The following is a 26137-nucleotide window of genomic DNA, read 5'->3' as shown; positions in this document are numbered from 1 at the left end:
AGGGAGTGCGACTCTTCACACTCTTTGTCACCTACATTTATTGCCAAAATTAATGAAAGGCAGCGACCCCAATAGCAGAATATATCCACGAGATTCTTCCTCCCACTTATTTATGTCAGTTGCCCATCATCATCCAAACCACGTTATCACCACGCTAAGGAGATCAAGGAGGGAAGCTTATTAAAGGGAGAAGGATAGAGGGAGAGAGAGCCAGAGAGCTCAGAGGAAAGAACATGGGCATTGTCACCAGCAAGTGTTGCAGCTACCGCGAAAAGTGCAGAGAACTCGAGGCTAAAACCCGAGGCCTAGAGGAAGAGATCAAGGAGGTGAAGCGTGCGGGGGAGAAGGCGGCTCGTGTCTCCGAGCAAAAGGTGGCGGTCTTTGGACGCAAGGAGGAGGAATGGAAGCGAGAGAGGAAGAAGCACAAGGAGGAGGTGACAAAGCTAAGGAAAAGGCTCAAGGAGGAGGAGGATAGGATGAGGCGTTTGGAGGCGGCGGCAGCAAGCAGAGGCGACGTCAAGGAGTGGTACCAGGTAGGCACAGATTACATTATGGAACACATGAAAGAAGAGCAAGCGCGGATGGAGGAGGCGGCGGAGAAGTGGAAGCAGCTCTACCTTGCGATCAAGACCGAGCTCGACGACCTCATCGAGAGGACTCGACAAGGTAACGTAGCCACATTTGAACCAGTTTTCCTACTTCGAATGCCTTTGCAGACCAAGTTTTCAAATGTAAGTCTCCAAACTTCACACTAGTCTCTTGTGCTTGTTTCTTGTCTGAAACGGAGACAGCAGGAGGATTTTAGTGCGAAGAAGGAGATTACATTAAATGTACGAGTCTTATCCATGATCAATTCAGCTAAACTTACTCGGAAAAAAAACAGGTCTTAACAATTTAATCAGAAGGATTTTTCAATGAATGATCTGAGTAAAGAATAGTGAAATCCTGGAAGAACGTAAAGATATGAGCGTACATCTGGATATAATTTAAGGCATGTGGATCCTGAATATATACTTCCATTATTATCACAAAATATATTCTGTTAAACACCTGTAGGATCCTGAATTTCACATTACGAGACCATATCAAATAGCTTTTATTGTTAAGCTATGAATGAAATTCTTTTAAATCCGATGCATGTTTGCTGCTGCCGTCTAGTTGCTAAGATACTTTTCTGTAATAGAATCCGATGATACAGGTAAATTGTGTTATCCTAATGCTAGTGGCATGTGGTTGGAAAGAACAACTTGAAGTGTTGCTTTAAATATTAATCATCGATCTCTCAGAAATGCAAGAAAAGAGGGTAAGATAAAAGAATATTTCTGAACTCTCGATAACTTGTAACTTTCAGAGAGAAAAATCTCTGCAGGAAACTTGTTCGCTATATTACAGCCACCTAGAGAACTGCCAAAATAATAACAAGAACAAAAAGTATATGGCTTATGTTTGGTCAGTCAAATACTACTCTCTTTGTCCTTTCTCTCGTAAAGGTATACATCAATTCCAACTACAGGGTTGCTTCTATGTTTACCGACGGGCCACATCTTTTCCTTGATTTAACCCTCTAGAGGAAACCGATTGGGTGCTCTTCTTTCCTACTAAAATTTTTCTCCATTAAGGTTGAGATATCTTAACTCGCCTGCAGCTCTATAATTCAATCTGATAAAAAAATCGGTGGAGGATCAAGAAAGACGAACATGGTCTTGCTGCCATTAAGATACTACCATTGACTCCCAGGAGCTGTACTGCTGATCAGTTTTTATTGCAATCAAGTGTTCTCAGGTTTTATTCCAATACCTCTTGGTCTGCTTAACTAACTTCTATTTTCACAACACCAACTCTATATTTCATCTACAATCTTATAAAGATCCAGTGAGTAGATCACTATTAGATATTACAATTTAACACGCCTTTATCTTTTATAGGGGAAGGATTCTTCTGGGGAGTCCAGGAAGGCATGATTGAAGAGCTCCACGGGGAGCTGAAGACCAAGGAGGAGACCATGGAAACACTGAGATCACGCATATCAGCAATGGAAAAGGAGGGAATTAAAAGAGATAGGGAGATTGACATTTTGAGGCAGAGCCTAAGAATTCTCAGCAACACAAAAAGGAATCGCATCAGAAAGAATCCGCCCAGAAGCTTGGGCTTGGGAAGTGGCAGAGAGAAGTCAGCAACTTGTATGGGTTCCTTGAATCCACAGCGATCTCATGAAGCACTAGCGTCCCATGAATAGAACCGTAGTACAATTGGTATTCACGCTACAATCAAGCACAAACCTATCTTAGAAACATAAGAAATTCAACATCTCTCACAAATTAGCAGCCAGAATTAAATATCAGAATGAAGATAGATAGCATTGGTTCCATGCGAGGTGATTATTGAGCCATGTTAGATTGTGAATGTCTTCATTGAAGTACAAATCCAATTGCCCTTTCTGAGTTATTCCAGCAATTGTTTGTTCTTTTAGTTCTCTTCTGGTGTCTCGAGGTTCTTGGGTGCCAACCAAGCAATGCCCCTCCATCATGTCAGTGTTAAGAAGCCTAATAGCCTCTGTTTGATATTGCCTTTATTTTTCTGTTTTTTGCTTGCAAAAAAAAAAAAAAAAAAAACCACGAAGAAAAATGCCGACATTTGGTAATCATTTCTTAGGTTCAAATTGAGTGGTTGTGAAACCATTATATTCTCGAAAACAAATCAAAATGAAGAAAAATAGAATTGAGAAATATTAGATATTTTACTCTAAAGTTGCCTTCGACACCATCTCTATGTGGTATTTCGCTGATTTGTAGACAAACAAAATCACAAATACAAAAATGATACCTATTAGGTCCTCAATAATTGATTATCTCTATTAACTAACATTGATTTCCAATAAACCAAGGGGCTCTTTGATATTGCAATTCGAAATCCAAGCCAGCATGGAATACAATAACAAGCTAAAGAATTGTACTAGAATTAAAATTTAAAGAAAGAATCATAGAAGATGCTCAAGAAGTCAAACACGATGACTGTTACCCATATTTAGCAATGGTTAATTACGACACGAACCAAATTGAGAGTTGGAATTGTTCATTACATCGATAAAAGTGCTATCAATCCCATTATGCTCTTCAAAATCAAAGTACATTTTCAGCCATGATTCATGTTCGAGGAACAAATATGATTTAGGGCTGGAAATGGGCTCGGCCCGAGCCAACTTCGGGTCGGGCTATGGGTTAGGCCCGAAAATTTTCAGATGGGGTTCGGGTTTACTTACAGAGCCCATTTATTTTTCAGGCCAGGCTCTGGTAGGTCATTGGCCCGAGCCCGAATTCTAGCCCGAATCTAGCCCAGTTCAATCATTTACGCTCATTTCAAAATGGGCATGTTCAATACTCTAAGTCTCCTATAAGTTTATTGGGCTAGCGGGCTTCAGAGTATGTTTAATTGATTGGATGTTTCATTTGTTTTATATTAGCCTTAATTTTCGATATTAAAGTATTTTGGGTGTCATTTAAAGCATTTTTTTTTTGGTTCAGGCCAGCCCAATTATTTTGTTCCTAATTTGGGCTGCTCCAATTAGGTTCTGTCTGGGCTTGGGCCGGAGTTTTCAAATAGTTTTGGGCCTAGGCCTGGTCTGAGGCCCCAAAAAAATTTCGAGCCGGGCTCATATAAAGGTGTGGCTCGGCCCAGCTCTAGTACGAATGCAACTCATAAACCATTTTGCGAAAATTAGAGAAATCCTTTTTTTAATATCTAAATTTAGCTTAATTAGGGGAATCGCTCCAAGAAATAATATGCTAAAACTACTTAGGGGCGACTCCTAGAATGGGGCATTGGATGCCATGCCCCTCTGGTTCAATACCATACCGGATCCACTCGACTTGACCATAACTAGTAACATCTCAAGCAAGTCGGTTTCGGCTCGGTGCACTCAGAGTCTCAGACCCAACCCGACTAGATCCGGTTCAGGTTCCCGAACCGACCGGCGCATGGAACCTAATCCCTCTATAAATAGATCAGCATCTCAAACCCTAGCTAGGGCGTTCATTTCTTTGCGTTTCGAACCCTAGCCGCAGGAGAGGGTAGGGAGGAGAGATGCCGGCCGGCCATGGGGTGCGAGCGCGGACGAGGGATCTCTTCGCGCGGCCCTTCAGGAAGAAGGGGTACATCCCGCTGACGACGTACCTCCGGACGTACAAGATCGGCGACTACGTCGACATCAAGGTGAACGGCGCCGTCCACAAGGGGATGCCCCACAAGTTCTACCACGGCCGCACCGGTCGCGTCTGGAACGTCACCAAGCGCGCCATCGGCGTCGAGATCAACAAGCAGGTCCACTCGATCCCTGTCCCGCATCTTTCTTTCGATCTGCGTTGTTAGATTGATAGCCCAGTTCTCTTCTTGTTTGATTCGAGGATCAAAATGATTTCCTTCGAGGTTTTATTGTTTTTCCATTAGTTCCTTTGGTAAAAGATGGTAGAGTGAAGTTAGATCCATGCTTATAGATGCATAAGAGGCCTTCTAATCTTAGTTCCGCTCGTAGTTTAGCGATTTTATTTGATGTTTTTGTGGTATTTTAGTTCTTTTGTCTAGAGTTGTTATTTTGATTGTTTATTGGTTGCTTCTTGTTGCCATTGGATCGCCGTTTGATGGTGGCGATTTTATCCGTGGTAATAAACGATGCTTCTTTTACTATTAGCTTAATAGAGACTATTGTGAGTGATGATGCTTTTGGATTTAGTTTTGGGGTGTGTTAGATTATTGTTCTCTTCTGCGGTTGCTTCTTGTCTTCTTTGTTTTTGAATTTTAGGGAGATTCATTTGTTGTTTTGCAAGTTGGTTTCAAAATGTGATTTTGGAGTCAGTGTTTTTTGGAGACCAGATATTTATTAATTGGCGAGTATGGGGATCAAATTCCCATCTAGAGATTTGGGGTTATGGAGATGGCATATGTGGGTTGAGTAGGGAAGAGTGGTCGGAATTATCTTGACAACATTCAGGGTTGTGTTTCAGGGTGGTACTTCTTTTTCTGCCACCAAAGTGATGATTGAAATTTGCAGAGAAAGGGTTTGAGTTATTAGGTTTTTGAATTTTTGAGGGTGTATTTGGTACATGTCTGGAGGTACAAGAGAAGGTAAGAAAGATTTAGATGGCTGGGACAACATATTTAGTTTCTATCTTTATATTTTTTGAACTGATGGCTTACTAAGAGATGGAGCTTATGGGAGAGATTGGATATCAGTTGTAAACTTGTAGTAAAGATATGTAACGTTTAGCAAATGTTTTAAGGATTGGTTGAAGCAGCAGAAGGTAGTGATAACATTTCTTTCTTGAGCATGGCTTCTGATTATCGCCTAATGCTGTATTGGGTACAAATGTTGTAATAGTCCTTCATGTATATGCAATATAAAATTGGAAGAAATTTTGCTGTAAGCACTGATTTTGGAATGCGTCCTGGCAGTCTTTTCTTATGATCATTTGGGCCTGCTTGATTGTGAGTAACTGGTATGGCTAGTTATAGTATGTGAACAAGCTTTCATGTTTGGTTTGACGCAAGACTGTGTGGACCATGTAACTGAACCCCTTAAAAGTCTCTTAAGTTGCATTTACCTGTCCTATAGCCATTTGGATCATAGGATGGCTTGCAACAACTGAGGTTGCAGTGATAGTGCTTCATCTACATTATGATTGCTCAAGCACTTTAAATCAAGTTAGAACTAGTTACACATGCTGCGATTATTGCCAACATGTAATCCCAACTGCATGAAAACTTCCAATTACTTGCAGCAAAATGGGCCTTTCATGATCTCTTGAATTCAGCCTGATATGATTAGCATTGAAATGCTATGAATGATAAGTGGGCTATTCAGTTATTTTATCTATATTTTTAATTGATAAGAATATGTAAATAAAATATAAAAATAATAAAAACGAAAATAACATCAGGATAACTTTATCTTCTTAAGTTGTAACTTTCTACTGCAAAAATAAAAAATATTAAAGGGAAAAATATGACAACTTTATAAGAAGGATGCATAACAAAAAGAAGACTGAGTGGTGTGGAGCCTCGTTATTTGCAATACAAGAATAATATGAGAACCAAATAGTATGAAACTCATGTTGTTCATCTTTGATCAATAATGATGACAAAGCGGGTGAAACAGAAAAAAAGTTGAACATTCCGAAAGAGAGAGGAGTATCCAATTGAGTTTTTAGATGATAGAGACAACAGGACATGTTTCTCAGTATTTACTAAAACTAACCATTGTAAACATTTAATTAGTTAGAGTTTTTCTGTCAATTAGGAAAAACTGACAGATGGAATCTTTTTGATTTTAGAAATATCATCTCTTAATATAGTATATACACTAGATTAAAGAATGCTTTTTTAAAAAAATTAAACAGATTTGCTCTGTCAAATTTTTTTCTCATTGCCACCAGTTTTATAATAAGAAATTTATTAAATTAATGTACATTGAAATAGCATGTTGAGTAAATATTAGAATGATCCTCCTATATTTTTTGTTTAGCGTGGCCACCATTGTTGAACTCAATACCTGTGCAAACTCTCTTGCAATCTCCATCTTTTTTCTCTTTATTCTATACCACCTCAAATAATTTACTTACGGTCCGAGGCAGTTCCTGGATCTTTTTACCTAATGATACATTAGTAGAGGCATGCAATACTTCATTTGGAGTTCCTCTACTACAAGCTAATTATCCGTCTACCTCCTCTCAATCTGTCTGACTAGCTGCCATGTGTATGAGCTCTAATCAAATGACCATGTATCTGCACTTGGTTCTTTTACTAACACAGTGAAAAAGCCATACATGAAATTATTGACTCTGACTAGATTCTCTAAGCAGGATGCGCCCTTAAGAAGACAAGCCTATACACAATTTTGGATCAATCAATTAAATAACATTGATCGGTAAAACTTATTATAAATTTACTCATAAATATATAGATATTAGTATTTTTGTATGAATTCATGAGGTTATTTATTACAGAGATTATAGATGAAGACAAACAGGGAGAGGTTTTCTGGTAAATGTAATGTATGGGAATGATATATCACTGAGAGTTTGAGAAGTTTTTGTATTTGGTCTTATGTGACTGGGTTCTATTCTAACCATCTGATAAATTAAAGAAAAAGAGAAACTGATCTCTGCCTTTTTAACCATGTAAGCATGGGAACTGTGGACATCCCTCTGTATGTTGAGATATATATTAAAGTTTTTGAGAACTCAATAGAAATTAAATTTTGGTTTAGGTTGATCAACGTATATTAAGGTTTAGAGGAAAGTTTCAATCCTGTGGCTGGAACATTGTAAAAATGATAATTACTTGCAAGTTTCGAGAACCAGAGAAAAAGGTGGAAGCGAAAGATTTTTTTTTTTTTTTTTTTTGTGGGTTGTGCAGATTTGATCCAGTGAATTTACTTGGGCTTAGGAATTATCTTGTGTCAAGTTCCAATATCTTTTTGTATGCTGGCTTATGTTTCAATGCAACTCTATGGCCAGGTTGGTAACCGAATCATTAGGAAGAGGATCCATGTGCGTGTGGAGCATGTGCAACCTTCCAGGTGCACGGAAGATTTCCGCTTGAGAAAGAAAAAGAATGACGAGCTGAAGGCGGAGGCAAAGGCACGTGGTGAGATCATCAGCACAAAGCGGCAGCCCGAGGGTCCCAAGCCTGGTTTCATGGTCGAAGGAGCCACATTGGAGACCGTCACTCCAATTCCCTACGATGTGGTCAATGATCTCAAGGGTGGTTACTAGGATGTTATCTCTCTCAGATTTTTGCGCCTGCGCTTTCTCCTTAATTTCTCTGGACTTCTTGGTAGTTTGTTGGATGCTGTTTGTTTTTGGTGCACTATGATGCCTGAAAATATTTTATTTGCTTCCGTGATGGTTAAAGCTTAAGAGACTTGGTTAACCAGTCGAAGGTGATCAGATTTTTGATTTTTAAGTTGCCTGCTTCATTTTGTTTTCTCAGTTTTGTGACCTCCAATGCATCCCTTTTTTCTGTTATGAAAGTCGGCAGACTGTTGGCCTTGCACGCTTTATGGTGGGTGCCTATGGGTCGTTGTGCAAGGCTCTTCGGCCAGAAATCGTCTCCGGGGATACCCCTTCCAATCGTGTTATTTCGTCTGCCGGCGTTGGCTGTGTTCTTTATTTTGAGGTGGTCCGGGCGTCGTTTCGTTTGTTTTAGGAAGGCTAGGGCCTATTTAGCTGCATGCACAAAATAATAATGCAGTGTAAGGATGATATAACTGATGGTAGGTTATAATTTAGGCTCTAGGGTGGGCGACACTGCGACAGGTTTCTCCTCTGGGTATTGGATGAGCTCATCCTTGACCATCATCTCCCTGGACCAAGGAGGATGCACAAGGACAGGAAACTGATATACGGAAAGCCTGCCAATATTTTCTATTACTGATTCGGGTAATTCTAGTAAAATCTGTTATTTATTAGAGTTGATAAGTAGTGTTTGTAGTAAATGCTCATGAGTCTCTAACCATGAAGTGGTTTAAAAGCAACTGGACTGTATAATCCATGCTTCTTGGCCAAATTCTCTCCAGGAATTCGCAGCATGGCGAGCTTCTCAAATATGTACATCGCACTATAAAAAGGGAGGGCAGTTTTGAGTACTCAGAAAATCAATAGGGACACAGATTTGGGCTATAAGCCTCATTTCAACCTGAGATCAGTTGTAGCTTATTGGGCCGATCTTGAACCCATCTTGGATTTAATCCTTCTAGTGAACCTTCAAGCCTCGAGTGATACTTGAAAGTGGATCGAAAATATCCGTCGAGATTCATTTTTGTATCTAAGTCTAGCTCAACGTGAATAAAAATATGAATATAGATAGGCAATCGTTCGATCTATATCCAAAAATTTGATTCTATTATAATTCTATTTAATTTTATATGACACTCAAAAAAAATAAATTACGATTTATTATCCACCTACTAATATCTTTAATTTTGTGGCCTTTAAGTTTAATTTTTTTAATTCATATCCATATTTATATTTTTATTTTGGTATCCAATTTATATCCATACCCGTTTAAAATAAATATGAATAAAAAATTTTACATCCGACTAACATTTATTTTCGCCTTACACTCAAAGGGGGCCTATTCGTAATATTGTGTCAAATCTAATTTCGAGCCACCACAGGCTTGTTTTATAGCTTGAACAGAAAACCCGGGGCAACTGAGAGATAAGTCAACGTTAATAGTTGATTTAGGCCCTGTTTGGGGGAGCTTTTGGAGGACCAAAAAGCACTTTCTGGCCCTCCAAAAGTACTTTTAGCTAAAAATTTGTGTTTGGTAAATTTTTTGAAAAGCTGTTTCAGCTTTTGCGGAAAGCTGAAAACAGCTTTTGGGGGGAAGCTCCAATTTGGAGCTTTCCAAAAATGCTGTTTTCAGCTTTTTCAGAAAGTTGTATTTTTGACCAAAATACCCCCGTGTAAAAAAAAAAATTCCTCTCCCAACTGACCCGCCCCCCCTCCCTGTTCCTCTCCCAACCAACCTCCCAACCCACCAGCACCCCCACCCCTCCCCCCGCACCGCCGCCGCCGCCGCGCCTCCCTCTCCCCCGCCGCCGCTGCACCCCCTCCCTCTCCCCCGCCGCTGCAGTGCCGCACCCCCTCCCTCTCCCCCGCCGCCGCACTCCCTCCCTCTCCCCCGCCGCACCCCGTCCCTCTCCCCCGCCGCCATAGTGCCGCACCCCCTCCGGTGCCGTCGGCCACCGAGACTGCCGCTGGCCACGGCCCGGCCCCCTCCGACGGCCACCGCGGCTTGGCCCCCTTCCGGTGCTGCCGGCCGCGCAGGAGGAGAAGAACGGAGAAGGGGGCGGAGGAAGGAAGGAGAAGAAGAGAAGAAAAAAAGAAAAGGAAAAAAAAGAAAAAAAGAAAAAAAGAAAAGAAAAGAAAAGAAAAGAATAAATAAATAAATAAATGCATAAATAAATATTTATATAAATGAATGAATAAATAAATAAGATAATAAATAAATATATTTCAATGGATAAAATAATAAATAAATAAATGCATAAATAAAAATATATATACGAATGAACGTATAAATAAATAAATATAAAGAAAAATAATGAGTGAGTGGCAAATAATCTGATCCTTATGATATTGATAAGTACAGTGAATTTGTCGCCATTACAAATAGTTAAGTAAAGAGATAATCTATTAAACAGATAAATGGTTATTTATTGTTGTATTATACTATAAATATATTATTATATTACATTATATCATAATACATTAATATGTAATGTTAAATAATTTAATATTATGTTATATTATGAAAAATTAATTTATACTAATAATATATTATTTTATACCTTTATTATTGTATTATACTATACATATTATATTATATTACCTTATATCATAATACATTAATATGTTATTTTAAATAATTTAATATTATGTTATATTATGAGAAATTAATTAATACTAATAATTATAATATTTTATACCTTTATTATTGTATTATACTATAAATATAATATATATTACATTATACTATAATACATTAATATGTTATGTTAAATAATTTAATATTATGTTATATTATAGGAAATTAATTTACTCTAATAATTATATTACCATTATGCTATGCTATGCAATATCATATTACTATATTATAATAATAATATTTTATATTACAGTAATATTATACTATATCGTATATTATGTATTAATATATGTTATGTTTTATCATGCTTTATTGTATAATACTATGCAATGTCCTTTATGATAATTTTGTCATATAAAAGTACTTTCTCAGTTTGTTTACCAAACATATGTTAAAAGTGCCACAGCACTTTAAAAATATAGTTACCAAACAACAAACAGCTTTTTATAATAGCTCTACTTCAGACAGCTCTACTTCCAACAGCTCTACTGCCAACAGCTCCCCCAAACAGGGCCTTAATTCTCCATCCCTCCATCCGTAATGGAGATCACATTGGTGAGGATATAGGCCAATACAAGCACACCGCAGGATCATAACAACGACAAATTCTATGGTGTGCACCACAACCTATAGGACAAATCGTTCCACGTACATCTTTTGTAGGGCTTGTGTATATCCCTTCATTTATTAATTGGCGACTGAATTCTGCATGTCATTACGGTAAAACCAATTTTGCGTCTGTACCTCCCTCATTTCCTAGACACATAAATATTAGTCATGCCTACAATTGATTAGGAAATGTTGCGGACCTTTGATGCTCTCCAAGCAGTTCAATTCATCCCTCACGGAAAAAATTACTGAAACATGCTTTCCTCAAAAATATATGTGCAGTTTGGCTGAGAGCTTGGAGGACAGCTTTATTCCAATCACGAGCTCAGGACAGGTTGGCTTCTCTTTCCACCATCCGCCTTTGGATGGCGAACAGAAACTTTGCCCGGCAAAAATTTGAAGACAAACATCGGTATCAGCCACAGCTAACTCCACAGAACGCTCCTGCATGAAACCTTCGGGACAGTTTCTCAGCAGCCAGTTCTACCCTTGTCTTGTCCTGAGGCAAATATAAAGCTTAGATGCTAATGAAAAGAAATCTCTACATTAACAAAGAGGGTAAAAAGAAAGCACAAATTTGCTTGTGAGTATGGAAAATTTGATATCGCTTTTATTCTTATTTTGGTATAAAAAAGATTGAAAATTAATAAGATGGAACTCAAATGAAGATCTTGGAATAGGTACCTTCCCAACAAAACTTATTATCAGAGGGCCAGCTCTAGACTTACGATGGCATCCTGCTCATTAGAGAATCGTAACTAATCAAATAGAAAGATCATTTTTATAGCCAAATCCATTACACAAATCAACAGATAGCAAATATGTATATTCGCACACGTGCGTGTGCCCACACGAAAAAAGGACTGCAAACAAAGATGCACAAAAGGAGGAGACTGCTTGATTGTCTCTAATATATGGAAATGTTGAAAAACTTACCTATATAAATATCTGGAAAATCAATGCATAATTTGGATATGACCTGAGCAGTTTCAATCTGCACAAGGGAGGATGAAAATATAAGACAATTTAGATATCTAATCAAACTTGACATTTTTTTTCTTTCTAAAGAGCCTGTCTTGCAACATCCCTGCAGGATCTGGTGGGATGGGCAGGAAGAGAGCATGAAGATGAAGAGAGGGAGTGGAGAGGGCGAGAGAGATAGAAGGTTCTGTTATGAGGCCCAAATCCAACCAGATAAGAAGAAGAGCTTGAAAGGTGGTTTTTTTTATTATTTTTCAAATACTGCTGAGATTGGACCTTTGACCCTCTCCTTCTCTCTTCTCGTGCTACCTCCCTCTCTCCCCCATCCGCACTCTCTTCCCCACTGCTTCCGCCAGATCCAGCAAGGATGTTGCCAAACAGACCCTGAAGAGTATCACAGTTAAAGGTCACAAGTATTTGAAGGACATGTTGATTAAGAGGCTATTTGGATCTTTAGCTACGCTTCACACGGAAAGAGTTCATGCATTACGAAATAAAGCAAAAGAGATATTTGCTGATGTAGAAACCATAATTTCTGATACAAAAGTGAGAGAATATCATATATATAGTTTATTTTCAGGTTAAATATCTACCATTCTGGAGACGAGCTAATAATTTATGGATAGTGGAAAACATTAGTTAATTGGCAGAATCACAATTTAGCAAGCAACATTCAAATAAATCACTCTGGTCTTGCACCAAAAAAAACCACTCTGGACTATTAAAAATGGAGGAAGCCCAGGCTTAAGCATCTCGTTGATTTCATATTCAATAGCTGATGGAACACAGCTGATCACTCTTCCAAGCACACAGCTTTAGATATTGTGTATATTGCCATTTCCAAAACTCTCCCATTTGCTTGACAAACTGATGGAGAACCAATCCAAAAAATCAAAGTGAAACCCATGAGGTAGGAATTTGAAACAGTTTCATATTTAAAAACAAGGATGAAATCTGAAAAGTTGGGATCTCTCATGCAGACAATCTGCACAAGGAACAAAAACCTACTCTTGAGGATGATTGACAATATGACCTGGGGTGATTTCTCAAACACCCAAATAGAGAAAAGAAGAATTAGAGACATGAAGAGAGTAGGAAGAAAGAAGCAACAATATATACTTTTTTGAGAAAAACTAATCTATTATTTCTGAGCACAACTTATATTACGTCATTCTCCTCCCCTCTTATAGCTTAAGTACTGTCAAGACTTACTAAATGATAACTTAAACCTTTTCTTTACTCAACCTAGATCTCAACTGTGATTCATATAAGCTAATCTCACCTAAAAATAAGACTCCAGAACCAACTAGAAAAATGGCCCCAAATATAAGCACCAAAATCACACAAAAATAAAACTACTTTCTCTTCTCTCAAAACATTCAAATAAAAACCTCTTAAGACTCAAACAACAAAGCAAATCATCTGAAAATGATGTCTAAAAAGTAAAAACTAAACTAACTGAAACTATATTTCAAACTTAACTAATAAGAAACCAGCTTTAATGCTCAACAGAACCATATAACAGTATATTTAACTGAATGCTATATAGCAGATTTTGAAAACCCACGTGCAAAAGTAATGGTGAAACTGAAAAGACATCCAAGTTTCAGAAATTGTACAGAACTTTCAAGAATTGAAGGAATTTAGCATAAGAAACATAAAAATGACAACACGTCTATAAAAGAGAAGCACAGAAATGTACATCAGAAAGTGTTGTGCTAAGATGCTTTGATATGAATGGTGCCATCCGCACCAAGGGGACGCTTGGTAATTCTAGAAGACACTCCCATTGCATTTCTAGTTCACTGACATTTGTTGCAGCAAGAATAATTACATTTCGGCATTTGATCTGCAATAAAAGGTCACTGCATGCTCAGGCACACAAGCTACTGATCAAACAGGAAAAAACTGTAGAAAATAGTTAAATTCCAAGAACACCGACACGTAATGTTCCTAAAATAATAAAATAAGATGGCAACCAAACTTGCATAGCTTAGAAGAAAAAAGTAAATTTTTTACTCAGTTTGAATTACAACTGCTAAAAGAATCTTCTGAGGCTCTTATTAAGCATCAAATGAAACATCATAAAAATTAAAAGATATACAAGTAGCACTCCAACAATTTTTTGTATTCGAACCTCAACAAGAGTGTCATTTTTCAAGGTAGAAATCCATACTCCAAACAGATAACATCAACTTTTTCTAGAAAGTTTTAAATCTTTTAATGGAAATTCATGTCCAATGCATTTCAAGAAATTTTCTAATAGTAGTTCTTCATACTGGTCTGGATGTGTTTCAGCTAATGGGTTAGGCTTGCTAGTAACATTCAAAATGCATGAAGATGTAAAGATCTATGATGAGACACAGGATTTTCAATTTGCAAACAGGAATACCAATAGACACCTTTAGTCTGCTAATGCTTGAGCAGAAGCCATATGCATGATCTTACACAATGGTAGGTTTCATCAGGAACACTGAAACCCAAATATTGAGGACTAATATACCTAGATTAACATAACTATTATGGATGTCCTTGTCTTCTTCTTCTCTCTCTCTCTTTGCTTTTTTATCTTTTTTTTTTGAGGACTAGGACAAGAAAAATCCCAGCCCAAACACAGGTGAGGTTGGGACTCAAACCCAGGTACCTCTTCTTCCTCCTCCTTCTCCTCCACCACCTCCTCCCCCTCCTCCTCTCTCCCTCTCTCTCTGTGTGTGCTTGTGCTTCTTTTCTTTTTTTTTGAGAAGTAGGACAAGAGAAATCCCAGCTGACATATAGGTGAGGTTGGGACTCAAACCCAGTTCCTTGGTACCAGCCCCTAAAGAGTTGACCAACTGCAGTAGTTGGCATTCTCTATTATGGATGCCCTTGTCATAACTATTAATTTTACTTATCATAATTCACATCACAAAGTTTTTCGTGTCAAGCACAATGATGAATCCCATTATAACATGCGTGGTTTTTGAGGATGGTAGAGCTTATTTGAATATCAAACAGAACATGCACGAAGCTTACCCAAGTGAAAAGATAAACAAAAAGAAAAGTCATCTATTCAACCTACAGTTTTTATTGAAAAAAAAAACATATCCAGGTCAAAGACATACCAATGGCACAGGTAGTGTTTCATGGTGCAGTAACTCAGTTATGCCTTCAGGCAACAAAGCCATCTGAAAGGAAAACAAATTTCGGATTAGAATGGCAATCTTTTGGCATGTTCTAATTATAATGATTCTAAAGTTTATGTTACTAGTATTATTAGCTTGAGGTACCCAGACATGGTTAATAACATAAAACATCTGGGTTTGCAGTAATAGAGATATCAATGTCCAACAAAGTATTAACAACACATGAATGGCATGATAGGATAAGCTGAACATTTAATATACAGCGACCAAAAAGATCAGCAAACTTTGCTATATTCTCTGCCCTACGTCGGTAAGAATGATCAATCACTAAGCACAATCATGTGTATCTGTGCACATGAGATCCATTAATACTTTCAACAACCCGTTATTAGCATGTGTATTTCAGTACAATAAGAGCTAAAAAAATGGACTGTATGCCTCTGTTGTCTTCAAAGGCAGAGAAGAATAACTAATAGAGGAAACTGTTCAATCAGCTAACACAACAATTGTTACTCATCCTAATATACTCCAGATTCTTATTTTTCCTTGCTTTAATTTTAAAGCACTGTGCCATATTTCTACTTTAAGGAAGAAATTGGCACAAATATGTTATTCAAGATATCAATCATATGCCAACTAACTCAAGAAATGTGTTTCTCATAATAAAGATGACAGTTACAACAATTTTCTCTGATATGTTAAAAATAATCCCAAATATACAAGATAGTATGCATAAACATATTATCCTACATGTGTAAGCAATGAGACTTCAAGAAATCTATTGTTATACATGTTTCCCCATCACAGTTATCAATATGACAAAACCGCAATAAGATGGTCTATGGGGTGTTTCATGCCAGACAAAGGCAATATTAATTAACGTCCAAAAAATGGAAGAGATCTAATAAGTTAGTTTCTTCTTTTAATACAATAATGGAAAGACTTGGCATAGCATTACAAATTCAAAAAAGGTCTACCTTGATCCCAAAAAAAAATATGATAAAAATTGGCAGCCATCCTGAGAATCCATATCAAAACATTTGAGATTTACTTAATGCTCAAGAAATAACTTTAAAGTTACTTTTTAAAAACATATCGGATGTATATGGCGTAAACTTTATGAATCCATCAAGGTATGGTCTGTCAAATTGTGATAATGTTTTACAAGCTCTCAACCTAATGCGAAAACTCTAGAAAGAAGTGCTGAATTCCTGAACAAGGCAACTTTGGGCAAGAGATGACCATCCATGAATGTTGGATTTTGCGTAGTTCAAACTTCAAACTATTTAAGCTCATTCAACTACAAAGCAACCCTCTAAAATGTTCCGCTAGACTTGGAAAGATTTCTAAAACAGGATTATATAAATTGAGACGTAGTTCTACTATGGAAACTAAATTTGCATCATAATCTTCATAACTAATATAAAGAGCAACAACATCAGTTTGTACATATGCCTAAGTATCACATCACCTCATTATGGTCACCAGTGCAATGATCTCCTATAAGATGCCTAAGGGACTCCTCAAACTCTTCATCAGGGGCCTGCAAATCAACAATCATTTCACATAAAAAAATGACTAAGAACCAGATGAAGAAAATGCAAAGTTAAGATCAATGGGATTTAGAATTATGTTTTATCTTAGGAAAGGTGGATGGTTTTATTCAAAATTGTCATTACCAAATAAAAAATTTACAAGGAAAACTAAGTAGAAATTAAAACAAAATAGTTGCACATGTACATACTTCATTTCTCAAAATTTTTATCTTGTTCATGGCAAAGAACACACTACATATGAGCTTTGACCATTCACTGGACACTAGCCATGAAAACTTAAGAACACAAATCATAATTTTCGACACCTAACAAACAAGGTCAGCAGAACTATCCCGAACCGGACAGTTCCGGCCGTACCGGTGGCTCACTGATACAGTTCCAGCAACGGAAATGAGACACGTTACCGGAGCCGGAGAAGAAGAGGGAAAGAGAGCGAGCGGGGGAGGGAGGGAGAGGGAGAGGTCGGGACGTCGGTGGAGGACAAGCCAAGGCCACGGTAGGCGAAGCCATGGCCAGACTCCTGTTTTGCTCGAAACAGGGGAGTCGGCCGTGACCTAGCCTGTTGCGGCCCTCTGCCGGCGTTCGCCACCCTCCGCCAACCTCCCTCTCTCTCTCTCTCTCTCCCTTCTCTCTCTCTCTTTTCCTCTCTCTCACGGTACCGTGCCCTCTGTCGGTATGGATCCGGCATGGCCAATACCAACTCGTGCCATCGGAGAGCCGGTATGGTGGCTGGTATCGGTTCCTCCGACCTCACTAACAAACTTTAGACATTGCATGACTAAGAAATCTCTCTCTCTCTCTCTCTCTCTCTCTCTCTCTCTCTCTCTCTCTCTCTTCCCCTCCCCCCATCTCATAACTCTTTACTCTTCACAAACTTCCTTCTATGTGTATTTCACAGATGAACCGGAACCAAAATGCCATGATCTGACCTATTCATGGAACCTAGCTATGGCATTTTTTGTACCACTTTGCTCTCTGTTGTGCTTAAAAACTTCTTTGATCGGAATCAGCTCCGCACACACAGAAGGGAAAACTTTTCATAGATTTTTGCGAACATATAGCAGTTTTGTATGATCAATGAGTCATGGGAGTCGGTGCATTACATGCTTTTAACTAAAAAGAAAAAGGAGATGCCATTAAGCGAATTCTTTGATATATAAAAGTACTGTGTTATTGAAAAAAGGGATAAAATGTCCAACTATACAACATTTTGCTATGCAGCTATCAGATTAGGAAACTCACCAAATGAACTCCAAATGCCTTTGCAACGCCTGCTACTGAAACATCCGAATGCAAAGGGCCCAGTCCTCCAAACAGGAACACCTGCAATTAACAGTTCAAGACTAGTTTATCAAAAATCCAAAACTCAACTTTTGTTAAACCTTGAGATAATAATTATTAAGAAATAAGAGCTGCAAAATCCTAACCATGTCATCTCTAGACTTCCGGAGTTCAACTTCTTCAGCAACAGAATCAACCTGGTTTTTACATAATCAATGGTACATGCTTGTAAGTCTTACTGAAAACTTGCTACTCAGCTACATGCTGTGAGCAAAGACCAAGTGTCGGAAAGAGATTAATATTATGACAACATCTTTAGTCCTCTGAATATGTGTATCAACATAAGAAAATTGATTTAGTTTAGCAACAAAATGCCAGGGCACTCAATATTGCAGTTTAGGACTAGAATGTGCACAATAAGGAAAGAGATTAATGAATCAAGAGAAAAATGCCAAGTGGCAGAAAAATCACAATTGCAAATCCTCTGCAGGATGTGGTAGTAAGTTATACATTTGAACCTTTTTTTTCTTTGTTAACAATAGAAAGTCCTGCGTGCAATATATGTTCACATGGTAAGAAGGGATTTTCAACATACAGTAGCCAGCAAGTCTTAGTTTATCTATTTGGGCTGCAAATTGCAATACATCCAAGAAAACTGATAACAATTCCAGCAAAATCTTAGTCACATGCTGAACAGGGAACTATAGAACAAATGCACAATTGGGAAGTTGTACATATATAAAGAAACTAGCAGGAGAATAAGGTTTTCTATGCCATTTTTAGATCCTGCAAATGAACAGCACATGAATTTAGGAGCAGAAACGGTCATCACATAAGTCATCTTACATCATTCTGAACAACAGCTATGTGGGTAACTTGCCAACCAATGGCATAAAGCTTTTTGCACAATGTTGCTCCTATTTGGTTCTCAGCAGTCCCAAACCTGAAATCATATGCACTAAACTTTATCAAAATGCTTTTTTTACTCAACAAAAAAGACAAAATAGAGACAATTTTGCATATAAACATGTACGTAAGCATGCACGTGTTTGTATATACATGTATGTAAGTATTTGCATTTACGTACTTACATAAATTTCAATGCATATGGTCCATGGAAGAATGATTCATTCATTCTATTGTCAGCGTTGTTTCAGGGAAAATATCTAGAGGTTTTAACCATGACTGGGAAATTACTGATAAATTTTCAAAGGCATCCAAGCACCCTCCATCCAGTTATCTAAATGAACTCTTCTCACCATTAAAAGAACATAACAGATCAGTAAGATATTGCATAAAATTAACATGACGAAGACATGGCCACTGCATGTAAAATAAGTATAAGCAATGCCTCAATTAACTGAAGCATACTCATGATATCCAAATGGAGAAATCCTCACTCCTTTAGATGTCACGATATATTAGTAAAAGGGCAAAGAATTTCTACTTATGAAAAAGCTGGAGTATATCCATTCCAATGGAGAAACATTTCGTGCTTTAATATAAACATTTTTTAGTAAAAAGTTACAAAAACAAAAAATTATTACTTATGAAGAATTCGATCTACATTGCCATTTCAGGAAAGCAGATAAATGCCCAGTAAACTAGAATATCCTTATTTGACTAATCAAATTTAGTTAAGTCCACTCAACAAACATAAGCAGAATCTCACAGTTTCAGTCACCTAATAGAGCATTTAGAAAGTAAAATAATGACATTTTTCCAAGCAGAAGCTCCGGTAGATTTTTTTTTTTTAAGCATGAGAAATGGTAGGTTACTTTAAAAAACTACTATGCATTACATGGAAAATAACTTACAGAATCTCATCACCTACAGCGATGATTGATGCTGTAAGAGAGCTGCTTCTATGTGCACCAGTATTAATCATGCCATTACTTAGAACATGAGTGCTTTCACACTTTGAGGAAATCTTCTTTGCTCTCCCAGCCCTTTCTAGTCTTCCATCCGACAGCATATATGCAGGTTTAAAATTTTCTTTCATGCTTGAAGAATCAGCAGAGCTCAACAATGCATTTGGAACCGTATCATAAATGCTCCCAATGGAAGTATATCTAAACAAAGAAAGTATTAAGTTCTGATACGATATAACAGACAAGTTATTCATATAGGAAAAGAAAGATATGGTAACAATTCTAGAATTTTTGTCCTTAGGACAAAATTGTTGGTTAGCTCAACAATGCATTTGGAACTATAGAACATGAGCCCACACATGGTTGTCATTTTCTTTTTCTCAGCATTATGTATCCACTATTAAATTGTTGCATCTAATAAGCCGACATCAACATAAAAAAAAAATTATTTTTAACATTTTAATTAGTTATATACATGTAATGAGCAGGATGAAACATAAAAAAGTATAGCTGAATCTTGAGAAGTGTGCACATGCATGTTAAACCTAGGACAGTGTTGGTAATAAGCTCATTAGGATGCTTGGAAAATGTTCGGATATCTGTATTAATAGATGATAACTGACGAAGAACTGTTCGATGTCATTTGGTCTTCTGGAACAAAGGGCATAGATGGGCTCATGCGGAGAAAGAGTAATGATAGGGTCATAGATCTATATCCACATTCAAGTCCTTCAAAGAGTTTGGATCCCTTTCTTCATTCAAGAATCTCCCCCGAACATAACGAGGGCAAACATGGGTCCGATCAAGATTTATTTTTTCCGTAGCACCAAAAGTGAGCATGATGTCATTATGAACATAAAGGGCCAAGGTATGGAGGATGAGGGTTCTGAAAATGAGTTGAAGGAAATTATATTAAAGAAGCAATGACAAAATAAAAGGATTCCTAAGGACCCAACAGCACACAAAGAACAACACTTGCATTTAAGGTCCGCCGTACCGACGTACCAGTGGGCGCCGGTACCGGTTTGGACAGGTACAGACCGATATCGAACCGGTACGACTACTTCGGCTTGGTTCACGCATCCAAAAGCCCTAAAAAAATTAGAATCGGTACGGGCCAGTTTGGGCCGATACGGTTGGCTCATACCGGTTGGTACTGGCCCGTACCTGTCCGTACCGGTTTTTAACACTGAACCGGACCGGTCAGAGCCGATACCGGTTTGGTATGGGTTGAACGGCCGGTACGGGCCGGTTCAGCATTCCTTGATTTACATATAAGAAGCAGAACCAAAACTAGTAACAGCAAGAAATTAGATAGTCAGAAATCCAAAATTTGGTATTTAAAAGTCAAACAAAAGAAAATTTTACCCTTGATCATAGAGACTGCAGTACTTAACCTTGCAGGTTAAAATGAAAGCCCACACATCCCTGTTGGAGAAAAAAGTAATGATATTAAGACTATTTTTTTTTTAATACAAAAGAGGGTGAGAAGGAAAAATTACAACTACTAGGATTCACTCATTGACCAAAGGAAGACCTGTATGACCAATCCAAGATAGGATTCACCCTCATAAAAGGAGGCCATCCAGTTGAACTCGGGGAAAACTGTTCCTGACCAACCTGAAGGGGCAATACAGGAACTAATCTGAGTAGAAACTAAACTGCTGTTATGTTGAAATCACGCACATTTGGTAAAACTTTTCAAGACATAATCATGATATTGAATGATAGCAAGCATCATTTTTCGTAGAGGGGTATAACGCTGTTATAAGAAGCTAGAGAAATACCGCATTAGGATCACCAATTCGGGTACCAAGAAAAATAGCTTTGATAGGTTTTTCCTTTAGCAAGGATTCTAAACCTGACTTAAAATCTGAGCGCATAATTTCCAGTTGCAAGCCATAACTAGACAAAAGGAGCAAAACGAGAGACATAGATTTAATGTTACAAGCTCAGACAATAAACATGCCTAAAGACACATTCCATGATAAAAGCAAAATTCGAATAAGTTCTTGTTAGGGAGGGGAAAACAGCTAACCAAAGGAAGGGGTATTCTTACGCAGCAGCAGTTTCATAAGTGAATGAATTGATTTCAGGGAAAGCACAAGGGCTCTCAAAATAGATAGTTTGAATTGGACATTTCAGCATGCAGTCCGGTTGGTTCCCATTGGAATAATTTGTTTTCTCTTTGTGCAGATAATATCCAGCCCGAAGCAAATGCAGCAAAACCTGCCATATCAATATCATGATAAATACCAAAACGCCAGAATCTGCTCTTTGAAATCATTCAGAAGTTAAGAGAAATAAACATGCAAATATAATTACAGTTGAGTCCTTTCCCCCATTAAAGCTGAAGGCAACCTGTTCAAACCTGTCCAGAGGCAATTTTAAATGGTTGAGAGTTTAATCAATTTGATGTTTAATAGATAATATTAAAGAAAAAACATAACATGCTAGGTTATTCCATATAAATCCGATACTACATTGTGGTGAATATGTCCAGCTTTTCAACAAACTTCTTATCAGCACGATGTGCATGGATTCAGCTGGAAGGATAAGCTTGTGTGCTCTTCCTCTCTCTATCTCACCCCTTCTCCATTTCTCTCAAGTGTTTGTGCATGTGCACACATGTGCATGCACTCTTGCATCAATTATAGGCATCTTGAAATAACTTAAGGAACAGCAAAAATCAAGACTAGGTATTATATTTGCCAGAATTTTATTTTTAAGTATGAGGGAGAAATCTATCAGCATCTTCTCATTTGTGCCAATACAGCATGAAGATTTCAAACAGTATCTTTTCCAGTAGTTCACTGGACATGAATTGGTCCCTACATCTGATAACATACTCGAAGCAGCAGAATGAAACTGCCCATTTTTTTTTCATGGATTGAAGTTTAGAACTCATGCTAAAACCCGTTCAGGGGCTTCTACATGAATATGACATAGCGATTCATGATCAAGTAAGATATTTAAGCATAAACAGTAAACTAGAATTCTGTACCAAGAATGGTGACTTTCTAAAACATCCAAGAGTCTAGGATAACTAAAATTTCAACCTTTAGGGAGAGAGCCAAAAAAACTATACAAGCTTTTGCAGGGGATGAACGAGCAACTGAGAATACTAGCAACAGCATTTGTAAGCAGGCTTGTACTCGATTACCATTGTTGAGGGCTCTTAAGGGTCCCCTCAAATGTTCTAAAGTTGCGGAGTTTTTTTTCTTCTGCAACTCTTTTTTGTTATTTATACATTTTCTACCTCATTTTCTGGTTTTATATCACTTTGATAGCTTGAGATAAATTGAAGCCAGTTCATGCTATTTTGCTTTTATTAATGAATTTAATGATTACCTTATAAAAGAAAATGGCATCCAGATTAGACTAAAATGGAAGAGAGTGACTAGATAGAGACTATACTAAAAACAGAAGACTAATTAAAACTGCCAAGGTGTACACAAAATTGGTTCAGCATAACTCAAGAACCAAGAACCGAGCATAACTCAGAGCTGACAATATATGACAAAGAAAGTTAATTAAAACTGCCAAAGCTAATTACAACACTAGTTGAACCACAGGAACATGCAATGCAGAAATTTTTTATCTAAACAAAGGTTAATAGGAACAAATTGCCCTAAAGCTTGGACTAATCACAGGATAGAATTTTTCAGGGAATAAAACTTGTATTATTGTCGACAGAGCTAGAACATCACTATAGAATTGACTTCCATCTCCTTTTCCGAACTGCACAAACCCTTTAGGATGGCATTTCGTCATGTGGAAACCGCTAATGGGAAATAGTTTTGCTCATGCTGCATAACTCACACTTTGACATCTTTTACATATCTTCTCGTTTTGCAAGACCTCCAGTACGGATTGCAGATGTCACACATGTTTGGACCACGTCTTGCTGTAGACAGGGATATAATCTGACTACACATCCACGGAATCACCAAGAAAGTGTCGCAATACCTCATTTACGGCTCTAATGAATGTTGCCAGTGAAAGGACTAGGGAATGATACATGAAAAAAAAATTACTGGTTACGAGGACTAAGCAAAACGAGCCTATCCCAACAAAAGGTACCTCATTTCTATCACAAAGAAATACCCCACAATCTCCATGAGGAGACCATTGTAGAATTTTGGAGTGCCTTATGCAAAGAGATTAACTAGAAAGTTCAGTAATTTGTTTCAGAGCCCTAACAGGTTCATCTATATGCTTAATGTATAAGCAATCAAGAATCATAATTTATCAATAAATCAACTAGGTAGTGTTCTACAGAAATTCCAGACTAAAGTCCGGAGCACCAGATTAACCCAAGAAACTAATAATTTGTAGAAAGCCTGGGAAGGGCACCTAAACTAAATGAAAACGATAACAGCATCAGCAGTTCAACCCAATCCAAGAATGCATACAAGTTCATGCAAAAAGATCCAAGAAGGGAGGGCAGGCGGGGGAGTAAACAGAAGCAGCACAGTTGTTCAGAAAAATCGAACTTCCTGTTAAAATAGTTGTGTACGAATCATTTCTGCAACCAAATCGTGACGCATCAAAAATCACCAAAACATAATCAAATTAAGTCTCCGCAGAAAACCAAGAAACATGTATAAGCTCATGAGGAAAAGTGCAAGAAAGCCAACCAAACAGAAAAAGAAAGAAAACGAAAAACAAAACAGAACAACACGGACGTTACGAGATCAAATCGATCTTCCCATTAAAGCATATAAAGCACTTGGGCGATCAAATTCCAGCTTCTGCGTGAAACAAAAATCGCCAAAATATAACTAAATTTTGTCCCAGACAGAAAAGCAAGAAATGCATATAGATTCATGCAAAAGAGCTTCACGCAGAAAAAACCTTTAAGAAAAAGAGAAAAAAATAATAAAGTTTTAATGATGCATGAATCAAGAATCGCCAGAAATAACATGTTCTTTCCCAAAAGAAGAACCCCCAAACCCAAAACCCAGTGGAACAACCCCACTGGATGACAAGAAGCCCATAAACCCAATCGAGAATTCACCCCAGCAAAAGACATCACAATTAAACTCCCGAAACTAGAGGATAGATCCAAAAGAGAAGGGCCGAAGAATCATCTTACTCGTAGAGCGCGAAAGCTCTCTGAATCACGTAGACGGCGTTGTTATACTTGGTCTGAAGCCTCCGATCGCTGCTTTCTTTTATAGCTCGATCAATCTCCATCCCTTTCACACCCACGCTCTCTCTCTCTCTCTCTCTACCCCCAAAAGGAAGGAAAAGAGAGAAGGGAAGAAAGGGACGGATCAGGTTGGCTTCCCGAGAATCACACCCTCTCTCTCTCTCAGCAGCAGCAGCAGCAGCAGAAGAAGAAGAAGAAGAAGAAGAAGAAGAAGAAAAAGAGAAGGTCCGTTTCTTGCTTTCTTGACAGGTAATGATCGGTGGGAGGGGGATTTATAAGAGATGCGATTCAACCGTCCAAGAGCGAGGGATGGGAATGGGGATTGGGATGGGGACGAGAGGCGCCCAAAGAGAGCGATAACATAAATGGCATTCTGGGTGGCGTGAGATTATTTTATCCCGCGGATTCTCCATGCCCTCCAATTTTATTTTTGATTTCAGTTATTAATTACCAAAAAGACGGAAATTGTGCAGGATTTGGGAAAGCCGTGCAGGCTGGATCAGACCATCTGGCCGGAAACCGGTGCCATATTCAGTCCGAATTGATCCGAAACTGATTTGGCTTGGACTTATATACCGGAAGTCAACATCCATGGTTCATGCATGGATTCGATATAATAATTTAGGAAAGCAAATTTTTTTATTTAATACATTAATCCACTTTCCACAAAAGGCCAGTTTGAATAATCCAGCATAAAAGCTGAAATCATGGATTGAGCTGCCTGTTTGGGCAGGTCCTATTCAGATAAGCGAACAAAAAAAAAAAAAAAGCTCACAGGGATTATTTTTCGAATCCAACAGGCGATACAATCCATGAATCCAACATGAAATACAATCCAATTATCCAAACAGGTTCTAAATATTTCCCTAAAAACCATGATTTAGAATTGTTTAAGATATTCTGAAGCTTTCGCTTGCACCAATTCAACAATGATAAATAGTTTTGGAGTCCATTTAGGAAGCTAAAAGTAATTTTTCTATGCATATTCCACAAAGCCTGCAACTCCTACAACTTCTTAAGTACTACTTCTAACTTAGGCACCGGTAGGCAATAATATACTAACTCAGGGATCAACAAACGATTTTGCCCTGTATAACCTAAAGTCAGCAAGGCATGATACTTGCAACTCATGCTCTG

At 37.9% G+C, this 26137-nt stretch overlaps 3 protein-coding genes across 5 annotated transcripts; 2 read left to right on the top strand and 1 right to left on the bottom strand.

The window, feature by feature from the left end:
• On the top strand, window positions 1-2531 carry LOC103711904 (golgin subfamily A member 6-like protein 6). The gene is made up of 2 exons (XM_008798222.4): window positions 1-666; window positions 1926-2531. The coding sequence occupies exons 1-2, from the start codon at window positions 234-236 to the stop codon at window positions 2234-2236; spliced, it is 744 nt and encodes a 247-aa protein (XP_008796444.2). The 5' UTR covers window positions 1-233; the 3' UTR covers window positions 2237-2531.
• A 1471-nt stretch (window positions 2532-4002) lies between these two features.
• Window positions 4003-7959, top strand: LOC103711864 (60S ribosomal protein L21-1). Its single transcript, XM_008798170.3, has 2 exons — window positions 4003-4317; window positions 7509-7959. The coding sequence occupies exons 1-2, from the start codon at window positions 4081-4083 to the stop codon at window positions 7764-7766; spliced, it is 495 nt and encodes a 164-aa protein (XP_008796392.1). The 5' UTR covers window positions 4003-4080; the 3' UTR covers window positions 7767-7959.
• Window positions 7960-11017: 3058 nt separating this feature from the next.
• On the bottom strand, window positions 11018-25373 carry LOC103711865 (FAD synthase-like). Of its 3 annotated transcripts, XM_039114976.1 has the most exons (16): window positions 24944-25369; window positions 22171-22216; window positions 21905-22074; window positions 21633-21750; window positions 21383-21465; window positions 21214-21273; window positions 19792-20046; window positions 18821-18917; window positions 18121-18171; window positions 17936-18016; window positions 16609-16680; window positions 15117-15179; window positions 13718-13864; window positions 11971-12028; window positions 11719-11771; window positions 11018-11533 (listed from the first exon to the last, which is right to left on the bottom strand). In XM_039114976.1, exons 1-16 carry the CDS (start codon window positions 25042-25044, stop codon window positions 11450-11452), a joined length of 1539 nt encoding a protein of 512 aa, XP_038970904.1. In that variant the 5' UTR covers window positions 25045-25369; the 3' UTR covers window positions 11018-11449. The 3 variants fall into 3 exon arrangements, with proteins under 3 accessions (XP_038970904.1, XP_038970903.1, XP_026662305.2); XM_039114975.1 differs by lacking the exons at window positions 11018-11533; window positions 11719-11771; window positions 11971-12028 and adding an exon at window positions 12035-12399 and having other exon boundaries at window positions 24944-25372; XM_026806504.2 differs by lacking the exons at window positions 11018-11533; window positions 11719-11771; window positions 11971-12028; window positions 22171-22216 and adding an exon at window positions 12035-12399 and having other exon boundaries at window positions 24944-25373.
• Window positions 25374-26137: the final 764 nt, after the last annotated feature.

The sequence above is a fragment of the Phoenix dactylifera genome, chromosome 17 (genome assembly GCF_009389715.1).
Source record: "Phoenix dactylifera cultivar Barhee BC4 chromosome 17, palm_55x_up_171113_PBpolish2nd_filt_p, whole genome shotgun sequence".
NCBI lineage: Eukaryota > Viridiplantae > Streptophyta > Magnoliopsida > Arecales > Arecaceae > Phoenix > Phoenix dactylifera.
Note: the sequence above shows the minus strand (reverse complement) of the source record. Positions and strands in the feature narration are given on the sequence as shown.